Source organism: Engraulis encrasicolus, chromosome 14 (assembly GCF_034702125.1).
Source record: "Engraulis encrasicolus isolate BLACKSEA-1 chromosome 14, IST_EnEncr_1.0, whole genome shotgun sequence".
NCBI lineage: Eukaryota > Metazoa > Chordata > Actinopteri > Clupeiformes > Engraulidae > Engraulis > Engraulis encrasicolus.
The window spans coordinates 38,774,368-38,789,666 of record NC_085870.1 but is presented as its reverse complement, the minus strand read 5'-3'; the positions used below and the strand labels follow the sequence as shown (position 1 = coordinate 38,789,666).

The following is a 15,299-nucleotide window of genomic DNA, read 5'->3' as shown; positions in this document are numbered from 1 at the left end:
GAAAGTACTTGAAAGTTCCTCGATTGCTTCAGCACTTTGTGTTTTTATGGACTTTCAGGTGCACTAAAACTGCAGTGCACGTATCATCCAACTGCAGTGTTCCGGATAGTGGATGCCTTTTGTACTTTGTGTCCTGCATTTTTACATTGTGACCTGATTGTTTTTTTTTTCATCCTGTTGTGTGTCTGCGTGCGTGCGTGTCTGTGTGTGCGTGCGTGCGTGTCTGTGTGTGCGTGCGTGTCTGTGTGTGCGTGTGTGTCTATGTGCGTGCGATTCTGTGTGTGTGTGTGTGTGTGTAAACCAGGTGGAACTGGCCCTGTGGGATACAGCTGGCCAGGAGGACTACGACAGGCTGAGGCCCCTCTCCTACCCAGACACAGACGTCATCCTCATGTGCTTCTCCATCGACAGCCCCGACAGCTTAGGTAAGCACGTGGAGCCCAGGACTACTCTGTACATGGGGAGAAGAACCAAGGGGAAAAGAGATGGAGAAAGATATGGAGAAGGAGGCAGACTGCCCCGACAGAGGTGGAGAGGGGAAGAAGGGAGAGGGAAAGTGAGACACGGTGAAGAGGGAAGATTGCACCAAATATCTTAGGTAAGGTAAAACGGATGTAGCGGAGGACAGAAGAAGATGGAGAGACAGAGACCTACACAGGGTCAGAAAAAGATGGAGAGACCGAGATTGGAATAGGAGACAGAGCAAGAGAGGGGACAGAAGTGAGAGAGGGAAAGACATGGCGAGGGAATACGGCCCTCACAGCTTAGGTAAGCATATGTAGCGGTGGACTACTGTCGAGGAAGGGGGAGAGAGGAGAAGAGAGACAGCTTTGGGATGAGGGGATACGGAGAAATACAGAAGAGGGGAGTGAGGGAGGGAAAGAAAAGAGAGACAGAAGAGGGGAGAGATCCAGACAGTTAAAGTAAGCAGATGCTTCACAGGGCTGCTCTCTGCATGAAGTGGGAAGAGGCAGAGAGACAGACAGCGATGGGAAGAGGGGAGACGGACATAGAAATCGAGAAGAGAGAGGGATGAAGAGAAGACGAACAGACAGTGAAGGTACGCAGATATAGCAGGGGAGCGTTCTGTTCATGGAGAGGAAGAGAGACATTGGGAAGAGGGGAGACAGAGATGGGAGGAGGAGGAGGAGGAGGAGAGAAGATGGCACTGACAGCTTCGGTAAGCACACACTGCTATGTAATGAAAGAAAGACAGAAAGAGATGGAGATGGGAAGACGGGAGACTGATGGGGAGATGAGTTGGGAGTGAGGCAGGCAAACAGAGGCAGGAGAGGGAAGGAGAGGCAGGAGAGGGGAGTGAGAGAGGGAAAGGGAGGCAGGAGAGGGAAAGGGAGGCAGGAGAGGGAAAGGGAGGCAGGAGAGGGCCTAACAGTTTAGGTAACAGATGCTGCACAGTTGTTGCTCTCTACACCAACATGCCATCATGCCAGAGCGTTAAGATAGCACGCCGACTTGAACCATCTATGGTGTTTGTGCATTACACCTTTGTATGTTAACAAATGGTTTTGGTCAGGGCACATTTTCACCACATTTTCACCATTCCCTTGCTTGTTTTGCTGTTCTTGGCAAAAGTGAAGCAGCAGAAACGTTGCTTTATTGTCCGGTTAGGGCTCGGCATGGTTTTGGTCAGAGCACAGCAGAGCATTTTTCGCGTATAGCAACAGCAATTCGCAGCGGCAACAGAAATTCACAGACATGACGGGAAAACTGTGCAAACCTTGTCGCGTGACAAAAGCGCTTTCCCGTGGCGTTGAGCACGACTTAACTCCCAAAGGAATCACACCTGTACGCGGAATGGACTTGCGTGAAATAAATACGCCTTTGCATGATGACAGTCTGTGTACACGCAGAGGAAGAGGGGAGAAGAGAGACAGCAAGGAGAAGTGGAGATGGAGAGGGCAGTGAGGAAGAAGAAAAGAAAGAGTAGACAGGCCCTGACGGTAAGCAGAGGCTGTACAGGGCTGCTCTCCACAAAGAGAGGAAGAGCGAGAGGGACTGAGGGAAAAAGAGAGAAGACTGCAGGGAACAGAAGTGGGAGAGGGACAGTCCAGGTAAGCAGCTGCTACTTAGGGCTGCTCTACGTAAAAGACGAAGGGTTAGAGCATGAAAGCAAGAAACAGAAAGAAGGTCAGGGAGAAGAGGGATGGGAGAGTGTGAGAGAGTCAGAGTCGGTGGTTTTCAAACCTTCTCAGCTGGGACCCCCTTTTGGACTAAGAATATTTCCGTGACCCCTGACCCACCACAGTCTTAGCCAAGCAATGGATTTCTAGCAATATTAGCGGACAAACTATTCATGGAAAATCTAGCAATATTAATGGACAAAAATATAGCTAGAAAGGACCACAGGACCACATCTATTAACCATACAAGTGAATACTGTTACTAACCAAATAATGGAATTGTGTTAGCTGTTCACCTGTGGGTTTCCCACCTCCAGTTTGGGAGCCACAGGTTTAGAGGGCTGCTCTCAACACCAAGGCAGAGGAACAGACAGGGAGAGACAGAGATGGTAACAGAAGGAGAAAAGAAAGATGAAAGAGACCAAAGAGAGGAAGGAAGGAAGGAGTGATTGAGTGAGTGAGTGTGAGGGAAGAGATGGGAATGAGAGAGTGAGTCTGGAACAGAGGGAGAGTGAGGGAGAGAGAAATGAGAGTGAGGATGAGAATGAGGAGAGAGATGGACTCTGCACACACATGCGTACAGGCAGAGCTATGAAACGATGGATAGAGAGAAGACTAGATGTAGCCTCATCACGTGCATAGAGGGAGAGAGAAGGGAGTGTGCATAGAGAGAGAAGAAAAAAAAAACGAGAGGGAATGAGACGGGCACTGTAGCTGGAGAGAGGGAGAGAGAAATTGACTTGGCACGGTGTCAGCTCTTTGCCTGCAAAAGAACATTTTGTACTAGGTTAGGCTTTTTGTAGCATGGGCATTGTGTGTAGGTGTGAGTGTAGGTTTGTTTGGTGTACAAGAGCAGGAGGAAGACACCGGGAGACGATGTGAGGGAGTGTTCAAAATGCTCCACAGAGTCGATGACGTGCGGACCTCTCTGAAGATGTCTGTGTCAGATATCGGTATTGAGGTCAAATGATAGACATATCTGGCAGAGCAGCGCTCCCACAAAGACATGATGAGGATGATGATGATGATGATGATGATGATGAGGATGAGGTGATTAGGAGCTGAGGGAAATAGTGCTGTCCTCATATGCCCTCTCTTTAGCTGTGACATGCCAGCTTATGCTCTCTAATTCTGTTCTCTCGTTCTCGCTTTCACTCTCTCTTGCTCTCTCCGTCTGTCGTTCTCTGTCTCTCTCTCTGTCTCTCTCTCTTGCTCTTGATCTCTCTTTCCCTATCTCTCACTCTCACTCTCACTCTCACTTACTCACTCAGACACACACACGGACACATGCACACAGCTGACCCCTGGTTTTATGATGGACTCTTCCGTTCATTTAACATCATAGCTTTCTTTGTAACATTCTTCTTTCATTCCCTTTTTCTCTGTTCTCTGATCGTATATCCATCCATCTCACCCTTCCTATTCTTCTTTTTTCAGTCTTATTTTATCTCTCCATCTCAATTAAGCACACACACACACACTTTCTCTCTCTCTCTCTCTCTCTCTCTCTCTCTCTCTCTCTCTCTCTCTCTCTCTCTCTCTCTTCTCTCTCCTCTCTCTCTCTCTCTCTCTCTCTCTCTCTCTCTCTCTCTCTCTCTCTCTTCTTCCTCCTCTGCCCCTCTGTTGCCTCTTCTCACTCCCTCTTTTCCATTCTTCTCTCCCTCAAGCAAAAAAAACTAATGTAATTCTCATTTCCGTATGTTCAATCCCCCCCCCCCTTCAACCTCAAAGTTCCCACTAATCCTCCTCCTCCTCCTCAGAATGCCCCCCTGGTTATTTCACTACCTCTGCCACTGCACGTACACAATAGCGCATTCTGTCAGAGCGTTTGTAAGGCCTGTTGAATAAGTGAAAGGGCACCAGAGGGAAAGCGGGAGGGAGGTTGAACTGTGTGCGCTTGCTCTTGCTCTGCTCGGACCCTAATCCATCACCGGCTACAGCTAGCTGCTGCTTTATGGCCATTGCGTAACGCACCTTCGGAAACCCGGCAGCCGTAGATCATATCGGCTTGCTCAACAACAGCGTTACATTATGCAGCATACTTTAAATCGGCCGAATATCTCCAGTCAGCACGCAGCACTTAACCCCCAAGACCTCTGGGCGCATTGTGTTGTGGCCATCCATTATCTTTTCAAGCTGAAAGGGACCTGGAGAATGTGTGTCCACGCGTGTGGGGTGGATGTTTCTTTTGTTGTTGTTGCATTGGTGTTTGAGGTATTTGTCTGTCTAGGAATATTTGCTTTCAAAATTCAGAAACGTGCATCTTGCACTTTGGAAACTGAATCCCATGGTTCAGCCTCTAAGGAGAGAATGCAAGAAGACCTGAGCCTTTTAAATATGAGCTACATAAAACAAGCAGAGTTACATTTTATGTATTGCTGATGAACTCTCTTTTGCGTGTAACAGAGGCCAACAAGCAGAGTGTTGTGTGGAACGTTAGTTAACCTCCCTCCCAAAGTCTCATACAGTATCGTAGCGTTGAGCTTTCGGACTGGTCCTTTAGCTCAGTAGTATTGTGCTGTGCCTCTCGTGCTCGAATTGGAGCGTTGACTGCGAGATGGTGGGTTCAAGCCCCGAATGGCGGACTGCGCAGGAACACGTCCGTTGCATTACTGAACTCTGTACCTCCCCACATTTTCTGTAGTGCTATACTCTGTATATCCCCATTTTGTGTATTGCCGTTCAAGTCCTCTTTTCTAAGATCCTTTTGTATTGCCGTTCAAGTCCTCTTTGCTAAGATCCTTTTGTATAAGGTGTGTTAAAAGCAGTGATGACTTGGGACGTGGGTGTCTTTTGTGTTTTCAAAGAAGACTTCTGTGAAGGGGTAGGGGATGTTTTAAAATATGAAATGCGCTACAATACAGATAAAACTGCACTTGATTAAATGTGTGGTTCCCTTGCTTGTGATCACCAGAGAACATTCCGGAGAAGTGGACGCCCGAGGTGAAGCACTTCTGCCCCAACGTGCCAATCATCCTGGTGGGCAACAAGAAGGACCTGCGCAATGACGAGCACACACGGCGCGAGCTGGCCAAGATGAAGCAGGTACAGTACAGTATGCACACACGCACACGAGCACAACACAACCTGGCCAAGATGAAGCAGGCACAGTAGACGCACACGCACACGAGCACAACACAACCTGGCCAAGATGAAGCAGGTACAGTAGACGCACACGCACAACACAACCTGGCCAAGATGAAGCAGGCACAGTAGACGCACACGAGCACAACACAACCTGGCCAAGATGAAGCAGGCACAGTAGACGCACACGCACACGAGCACAACACAACCTGGCCAAGATGAAGCAGGCACAGTAGACGCACACGCACACGAGCACAACACAACCTGGCCAAGATGAAGCAGGCACAGTAGACGCACACGCACACGAGCACAACACAACCTGGCCAAGATGAAGCAGGTACTGTAGAGTATGCACACACGCACACGAGCACAACACAACCTGGCCAAGATGAAGCAGGCACAGTACACGCGCACACGCATGCAAACACACACATGCACACGTTATGCATTCATATTCCACACATGCACATAGCAGGTACCATATAGCACCTACATGGCCATATTCTACCTGCATATGGACCATGCACACACACACACACACACACACACACACACACACACACACCAACACACACACACACACACACACACACACACACACACACACACACACACACACACACACACACACACACACACACACACACACACACACACACACACACACACATATTTCACATGCTTACGGACACACACACACACACCAACACACATATTTCACATGCTTACGGACACACACACACACCTCTACACACAAGCCAGAGTGCACACCCATATTTTGCATGCATATGGACACGCATACATGCACATACTGCACACCCTACACCCAATCCCTAGTGCACACACAGCACATTTCCTCATCCCAGCACGCTCTCTCACTCACTTTCTATTCCACACTAAATATGCATGCACACATTCCTACACAGATTATCATGCGATGTTTTTTTCAGTGTGCGCATTTGTAAACATGAAAATCCAAACACTGGTGGTACACAGAAACTTGCACCTTTGACATATAATTTTACCGCCATCATTGCAAATGCTGCAATAACTTAAACCTTTGACTCACAATTTTCCCATCATAAATGAATGAATAAATAAATAAATGCAAAACAGGCACGCACACACACGAGCACGCGCACACACACGGACACGTGCACACACACACACGGACACGTGCACACGCACGCACACGCACACGGACGGACAGACACACACACACACACACGGACAGACATGCCACACGGACACGACCATGACCATATATGAAAAGACACAAGCAATCACCACATACACACTCCACTCGTGCAGGAGCAACAACATTCCTGTCTAGTCGCTCACTCCACAGGTTTCAATGCTGCTTCGTTAGTCGGGCCCATTCATCATGGCTCTTGTCAGCGTCCTACTGTCTTTAATTAAGAGGCAGCTGATCTACTGGTGCAGTGCAGTGCTGCGTGCCACCCTCCCTGCTGCCAGCCACCCGTCCAGCCGTCTACAGCACACCGCACCACAGGCTTACTGACAACACCCTCCTTAGCACACGCTAAGCAGCAGCGTCACCACATCTCCCCAACGGAGCCTGCCTAAGACCGAAGAGATCTGCCATGCTCTGCTCTACAGAGGCCCTAAACTCAGCTCCTAAGCTGAATCCAAATCTTATCTGTGTCGTGCAATGTGTATAAATGTCTTGGTCTACAGCAGGGTTGGGGAACCTTATTCATTCGAGGGGCCACTTCAAATTCCTCCAAGGACCGTACTATGAACACAACCCAGGATTTCCCCCTGCACTTTAAGCCTAGGCCTATATTGAAGGCAGCCACCTTTTAAAACAGACCCCACCTTCTCTAGGTCCCCTGAATATAACTATTGCAAATGTGATTTATAAAGATTCCTTCAACAGGCCTGCACAGCACACTCCTTAGCACACGTTAACCACTAGCCCCTCACTCATAAACATCATGGGCCCAACAGTGTCTTCAAAAGACTTGAGAGATCTGCCCCGCTGTGTTCTCCAAAGACCGAAGCTCAGTTCCAAAACAAGATCCAAAAATCTTCACTATGTAGTGTACACTGTTAAATATCTTTTTAAGACTTCCTGACCGCACCCTCCTTACCACCACCACAGCCATTTATTGAAAAGCATTATCGGCCCAAAGAACTGGACATGGCTTCCCCTCCAAAAGATCAGAGAGATCTACTGCTCTGTTCTCCAGAGATCTGGGCTCAGCTCCTAAGGAAAGTCCAAAGTGTTCATTGTGCAGTAGTGCACTACTGGAATAGGAACGGTGTGTAGCTCTCTTATTTTGCCGTCGACAGATCACACTATATTGTGCACATTTTTGCATTTGGCTACAGCCTTTTCAGAAACAGCCTTGCTTAAAGACAGAGACACATGCACTACTATTTTATTCTCAAATCGGAAGCCAAAGATATAAAGATCTAGACATGGTTTGTTTTCCAAAACCTAGAGATGGGTCCTTTTTTATTTCTTTTGCCTATGTCTAAATATGGTTCCTTCCTTTACCTATGATCTAGACAGAGCTCAGTTTCCCTCCCCACCCCCCACTCCACCCCAACCAGACGCATCATGGCTGAACCCTGTCATGTGGCGTGTCTGACCAGGACCCCCTAGTCCCAAATTAATCAACGGGGTTGCGTAGCTAATGTAGGCACCTTCATTAACAGTGACACATGCACACACGTGCGCGCACACTCTCACACACACACACACACACACACACTCTCCCAGGCAGCAGGAACATCAGCAACGCTGCGTGAAGGGGACTCTGCAGGCTCTCACAGCGTATGCATAGCAATCAGCTCTGCACCAGGGAGGAGGGAGAGATGATGTGGAGAGAGGGAGAGAGATGGAAGGAGGGAGGTACGTAGTACAGAGAGAGGGAGGGATAGAGCGAGGTAGGTAGGGAGAGAAAGGAAGACGGGAGGTGGGGAAGGAATGGAGGAATAATGGCTGGGTGGTTGTCGTAGAGGTGAGGTGGGGAAGCAACAGGAAGATGGAGGGAAAGAGGGATGAAGGGGAGGGAGAGAAGGAAAGCATGCAAAGAGGTGAGGGCAGTAGAGGGCAAAAAGAAAGGAGGATGACCGATGGGACTGAAGGATGAAGTATGCAGGAGGCGTGCCGGAGGGGTGTGCGTGCGTGCGTTTGTGTGTGCGTGTGTGTGGGTGCGTGTGTGTGTGTGGTCACATGGCGAGACAGAGAGTTGTTAAGATGGAGAGCAGGAGGAAGGAAGAGTTGTGGAGCTGTGGACTAAATGAGATTATACAGTCTGATTAAGTGCTTCAATTAAGTAAGAGAGAGGGGTCGATATAAATGGTCAAATAAAAGTGTGTGTCTGTGTGTGTGTGTGTGTGCAAGTGTGGTTTCAATGGAGCAATTCGACTTCTCCTGACGGGGCTTTTGGCAGCCAGTGGTGGTTCCTCTACAAAGCTGAGTTGACATTGGCCAACCTGTGTTGCCCTGAGACTGTGTGTGCATGTGACTCCTGAGAGGCTTTCCTGGGGTGAACGTGCAGAATAGCAACACTCCTCAAACACGGCAATTATATCAAGTCTCGTTACTGCGGGTATTACGGACAACCCACCACCACTCATTGGGTGTGTGTGTTTGTGTACACATCTGTGTGTACGTGTGTACAGGAATGACATTCCCATTGCTTTAAAAAAAAAGGGGGAAAAAGGCAGACAACATGTATCAAAACAAGTGGCAAGTCTCTCTCTATACAGCTCTGTGTATGGGAATGCAGACACGATCAACGCGTGACATTTGTCGCTCAGATTGTGGACCCAGAAACTGTGGCTGGCCGTCATTCGACGGAGAGAGAGCGAGCTAGAGAGCGAGAGAGCGACTGAGAGGGAGAGGGAGAAAAACATCAGGAAGTCTTCAACAATGCATGTCAGGGGACACGTGCAATCTCTCAGGATGAAGGGATGGCAGTGTTGCAGAGCGAGCACCTTACTAGCACTGGGGGAAATGGTGTGTAGTAGTGCGTGGCGCATGTTAAGGTGAAGATTGCGACGGGTGTTGCAGCTTTGGTGAATGAACGGCGCCTGTGGTGTAATTTGCGGCGGCCTTCACCGTAACTTGCCCTGTCTCAAATGGGGCACCAAGACGTTTAAAAAAATGACCCCAGTACATCGGTCCAATCGAAATGTGTTAGTGAATTGCATGAACGGTAAAAAACTCCCAGGCCCTTTTTTGACCAGGTGTGAACTTGGATTTCCAATGAGATTAGGTGCCAAGGGGGTTTATTACACTATTGAAAGAGTAGTTATTGCTGTAATTAAAGGGTTGATGTGGTTTCCATGTCACAGCTTAATGGACTCCAGGTCAGTCTTGCTTGCAGTCACTGGAGCAAATGTGCGGTTGGATGACTTGCTCAAGTTACGGATGGTGTGGCAGTGTTTCCTGCAGAATGTCGTTAGTCAAGGTGGTGGTGGTGGTGGTGGGGGGGAGGGGGGTAGGTTAGAGGGGTCAGAGACTACCGTGACTACCATCATTGGAAGGACTATGCTGTGCAGTTTCACATGAAAACACATACATGTCAACATTTTTGGTGAAACAACTATTGTTGTGAAATTAAATTCACAATAAAGAATATCTTTTTAAGGGTACTTACTCAAGGCAGTAGGTGTTTGCTGTTTGCTGTCAAAGTGCTGGGGGAACCCTGTATGGGTCGGGATTCAGGTCTATTCCAATTCCAATCCCCTGTAGATAAATGATGAAGTCGCTTTAGATGAAAAGTGTCACTGTGTCATGGAACTAAATGTAATGTGTAATGTCCTCATTAATGTGAACTCTGTCTCTCCCTCTTCTCTCCCCCCTCAGGAGCCGGTGAAGCCCGAGGAGGGTCGGGACATGGCCAACCGCATCGGGGCCTTCGGCTACCTGGAGTGCTCGGCCAAGACCAAGGACGGCGTGCGGGACGTCTTCGAGATGGCCACCAGGGCGGCGCTGCAGGTGCGCAAGCGCAAGAAGAGGGGTGGCTGCCTCCTGTTGTGAGGAGGCCCACGTGGGTGAAAGGGGGGGGGGGGGGGCGGCAGTATCCCCCCACCACCACCACCACTACCCTCCTGATATATACCCCCTCTCCTCCTCTCTGCTACATTCATGCGCCACCAACTGAGAAGAAGAAGAAACCTATACAGGATGAGAAAAATCATTGAGGGTGGTGTTTACCAAACAACATCTTTTTGTACTGTATTTTTCACATTTCACGCCAACCAGAGGAGGACTAATGAGCGCAAGTGCAAAGAAAAAAAAAGAAAAGTAAACAAAAAAACCTGCATTTATAAAAAAATTAAATAAAAAAGCCACCCAGTCTGGGCTGTAGCACAGATTAGATATTGAAATTTTCCTCCTTTTTTGCCTTCATTTATTTGTCTGTCTGTCTGTCTGTCAGCACAATGGGTCTTTGTGTGTGTTTTTATGTTTGTTACTGGGTGTGCAGTAAGGAAATGGTATTTTGTTGTCTCTGTAATGTTTGTACTCTAATCTTTTTTTTCCACGCCCCTCCCCTTTCATCTTTGTGTAACATGGACTTTCATTCCAACATGGGGCCAAAGGACCTCTGGCTCTCTCTCTCTCTCTCTCTCTCTCCACTATCACACTCACCCAGCTGAGGTGAAACCGCCCAATAGGATGGAATTTAGTTCATTTCAGTCCGCAAGGGTTAATCATTACAATCAGTGCCTTTTGTGTGCACGGTATACCTGTCTGTCTGTCTCTCTTTTTCACAAAAGGATAATGGCCTTTTTTTGTATCATGCACATTTCCTCACTACTTGTTTGTTTTTCTTTTCTTTTTTTTAACATTTCCTTTTTCACATGTAATGGTGCTCTGCAGTGAATGTTTGGCAAGGCAGGCCACCGAAATGGCAAATCATCATATCCAATCTCCAATCGCCAGGCGACTGCAGTGCAGACTTCAAAACCTTCCCTTGTTCTCTCCACACCGCCTCTGTGCGCACACACACCATAAACGCACACACTGATCCTTTTCATCTTTGTACTGTCTATATTGGGCCAACAGTTCAAGGCAAAAGGTCATATTGAGGTCTTGTATTCCCACAAATAACGACATGAAACACAAGATTGAGGTTGGCTGAGGGGCTTGCTGTGCTGTACCTGGCCATGACTGAACCCTCTTCTCCTGATTAAAGGCGCTCTATGTAGGATTAAAAGTTTAATTAATCACTGTCCTGAGTCAGCCGATGCTTTTTTGAGACACTAGTAAGTGAACGATGACTCGCAACCACTTTCACGGTCCGCTGTCAGAAAACCCCAAATGTAATTTTGGCGAGAGCGGCCCGCTTCGAGTGTCGTGGGAAACACTTCTCATACGAAAAATCACCTAACATACTGTATTCAGATTTGTATCGACTGCTGGCAATCCGTGATGAAAAATTCACACAGCGAGTTTATTTAAACAGCATTTTTTTCATGACTGTGTAGATTTTGAGACAGACATGCCACGGGCACCGCACAAACTACATCATCCTACATTGTGCTCCTTTAAGCTCTGTGCCAGTCTAATGCCATCTGCCAGCTACAGTAAATGCCCCCCCCCCCTCCCTGCTGAGACGCCTGCCACTGCACTCCTGAGCTGCTGAGGGTTTAATGCCAGGCTGCCTGGGACACCAGACCTCAAGCTCCTGGGTCACACGCACATGTCCTCCAGACATGAATAAGTCTATGCAGCGAGTGAGCCCCTACAAGGTGGTCTGTCAGTGTATGCTCACGTACTACTAGGACATCAGAGTTCATTTGGCCTGGGTCATGGCCACCTCCATTGATTGGAGGGAATACTTGAAGAAAGTCGTTTGTTTGTTTGTGGCTCAGAAGTTAGCCGGCTGGCTAGACGGGCGCGGCCAGGGCTGGTGGAGCTAGTCCAGGCAGCATGCAGGCAAGCAGGCAAACTTCCCTCAGCCCCCATATTTAGTACCCCCTGCTCCAAACACACACACACACCTGCTCTGCTCTGTATGGGGGAGTGAAGGCCTTGACAGCAACACAGTGAAAGGGGGAAGGGGAGGTTATAAGAGAGCAGAAGCAGCAGTACCAGCTAACCAGGTGGCGGTTTCTCAGTGCCTTCCTGCTTTGAGTGACAGGTGACCTGTGTGCCTTTTATGTTCAACTGTAGACATTTAGGCCACAGATTCAGACAGGTGTGCTAAAAGTTGAGCTAAGTTAAAAAAAAAAAAAAAAAAAAAACGCGCACAAATGCAGTGAAAAGGGTAAAGTGGTTCATGTGACGTGGCCTTGTTTCGGTTGAGCATTTTTTTTCTCTCTGTGAGGCAAGTTATGACTAGTCAAAGAAACTTGAAGTCTTCCTAAGGAATTGTACCTTCTGTTGTTTTGCTTAGGGCAGCATTCCACATATCTGCTGCTGTGGTGGTGGTGGTGGTGGTCAAATGCTTGGGCATGGTCCGGTGTTGTTAACAAGGCAATGAGTCGGTGTGAGCACTGGGCCTTTTTCACATGATCTCAGAGACTTTCGATTCAATGCTTTTGAAGTATCTTCTGGTATGGACATAAACATAACCCCACTATGGAAACCGGTAAACGGTTTATAAGTGCTTCACTTCAAAAGTAAACTTGTTTGACGAAATTGCGAAAAAAGGCTGATGAGAAAAGAGATTTTTCCTCACCTAAAAAGTTCACTTCCCACCTTTTAAACTCCGACTTCTGGGATCACTATAATTTTCTGACATTGGAAAAAAACACTGTCAACAACAGTGCACCCAAGACTACATTTCCCAAGATGCAACTGGAACATGATTTAGTGGCATGCACTTGCCCTCACACAATGCATTCAGGCTGACCTTTGCTGCTGGGTTGGGCCGTGCTAGTGCCAGTGCTGTGCAGTGCAGTGCCATTCGCACTGATGAATGTTCCATTGCGGTGGCATGTGTGATCGTAATCAACAGGAGGAGGGGTGGCGACTTGACTTGTCTCGTCTGACGAATGGGCCTTCAGCAGTGCTGTGATCTGTAATTTAGCAAAATGTCGGCAGAGAGGCAAAGCAGAGAATGCTACTGTACAGAAGTATCTGGTTTCACTGCTTGAGGAGGTGTGTAGGTTCCCCATTCCCCGTAGGCCAAAAGAATGTGAGAAAGTACAAATGCTTGGATTCCTGTGTGTGTGTGTGTGTAATGCAGAACATAACACACTGCAAGTGAACATATACACCCCCTTTTTTGACTTAGCTGTACTTGCCAAGCACAGTTTTTTTAGTGTTTGAGTCTGTAGTGGTTGAGGAACTGTACCTGAAGTGTGTCACCCATGGGTATGGCTAATGACACTTACAAGAAATCCCTCTGCTTTTGTTTACGCTGTCCATATCCGCCAGCCAGCAGCATGGATCCCTCAGAACCTGGCAAGGACGGGATTAGATTACCCTGTTGCTAAAGCAGAGGTGTGTGTGTGTGTGTGTTGGAGAGAGGGATAGCGGTAGAGAGAGGTAGAGTGCACTTGTCACATGATCTTCCCTCTCTGATGGCATGTGATCTGTTAGAAGAGATGTGTGATTACGGTTGAGATTACCGGCAAAGATGACTAAAGGGTGTGAGTGAGTGACTCAGCCTAGGTGACTGGTGTCAAGGCCTATGAACGTTATGAACGGTTGGCAAGGAAATACCATGTCTCCCACAAAAGGCATTGTTTTAGTCATGTGTTAAGTTTGATTCTCCAAAGTAACACCTCAGCAAATTATCGCCATTTTTTCTCCCTTTTGATATACTGAAGATTGCAGCTCGTGTGTATTGTGTTTTGATGGTATCAGAGGACAAGAAAATGCCTTGGTAATTGTATTACTTTTCTCTGTTTGGGATCACGGGTCTCCAGTTTGAACAGATTAAAGGCATGAAACTCCTGAGTTAGTGCAGGCTGCTTTGCACATATCACACACACACACAATACACCCACACGTATGCACAGAGACACAGTCATCAATGACCAACGTCAGCATTTTTGCTCAAGTTTACAACCTGCCAAGGAATTCTGAGTAGTCAGGGGAGACAGTTGAGACAGAAGCACACAAGTGAACAGCACAACAATGTCACAATATCTTAACCACAAACAGGGTTGAAGCCCTCTACACAGGAAAACAAATCACACACACACACGCACACATCAGCTGAGAATCGCCACAGCACGCACGGCCATTGAGATGTGATATTTGCCTTCATGCCATTCCCCTGTGTCACAAAGGCACAAGCTATGTATATCAAGGGTGGTGTTCCTCAGGCCAGGTTTATTCAGTTGGCCAGCTGTGTGTTGATTTTTTAACTTTGTGATTGATATTCCGAGCCCATTATGTTCTGTTGTTGAGACATTACTAGTAGGTTTACATCTTAGGCCTACTGAGTTTACCTATCTGGGTTTGTCCCTGAGTCACCTTTGTATAATGCACCCAAAGGTTGAGAAATTCTCAACTGGGTGTGATCAATTGGTGTTGTAAACCACGCAAGTCAGAAGCCCTGTGACTTTTTTTTTTGGCTACAAGACTGAAATCACCAAGCTTTTTTTTGTTAGATTTACGACAGCCAACCGTAGTTAACCGATGTGGGCCTGCCACTAAGCCACGTACTTAGGAACTACCAGCCCCCAGAGCTGTAAAACATAGATGTCAGCATGAGCTCACTACACCTCCCTCACGTCCGTCTTCACCAGAGGCACCTCCTGCTAAGTGTTTTATTATTTTTTCGTTTGTCTGTTTTCTGTGTGCGTGCGTGTGCGTTATCTTCCTTTTTTCTGGAAGTATTAAGACATGATTATCCAGATTTATACAAAAGCTCACTGTTATAATGCTTTGTAAACAGAAACTAGTGTTGTAGTGAATGTTTTGATTTTAAGTGAAACCAACCAATGTTAATAAACTATTTTTGAGAGAAGAGCACCCAGGTTTTGGTTGTTCTGCATTATTGTTCCCACACACAGCATTTACAGGTATATCTACAGCATTAATGTTTGTGTTAATAAGATTATACATTAGCAGATTAATCCTGTTTGTGATCGTGGCGTTTCGACCTGGGATAGGTCACTATAACCAACACA

The 15,299-nt window shown here is 47.4% G+C and overlaps 1 protein-coding gene across 3 annotated transcripts in view; it reads left to right on the top strand.

Moving 5' to 3' along the window:
• Positions 1–15,141, top strand: part of LOC134462601 (rho-related GTP-binding protein RhoA-D) — a 39,133-nt gene extending 23,992 nt beyond the window's left edge. For all 3 annotated transcript variants that reach the window (XM_063215701.1, XM_063215702.1, XM_063215703.1), the window contains exons 3-5: positions 305–425; positions 5,056–5,186; positions 10,072–15,141. In XM_063215701.1, coding sequence (XP_063071771.1) covers positions 305–425; positions 5,056–5,186; positions 10,072–10,245 — 426 coding nt within the window. In that variant the 3' untranslated portion in view covers positions 10,246–15,141. The remainder of the gene's footprint in view (positions 1–304; positions 426–5,055; positions 5,187–10,071) is intronic.
• The last annotated feature ends 158 nt before the right edge of the window (positions 15,142–15,299 follow it).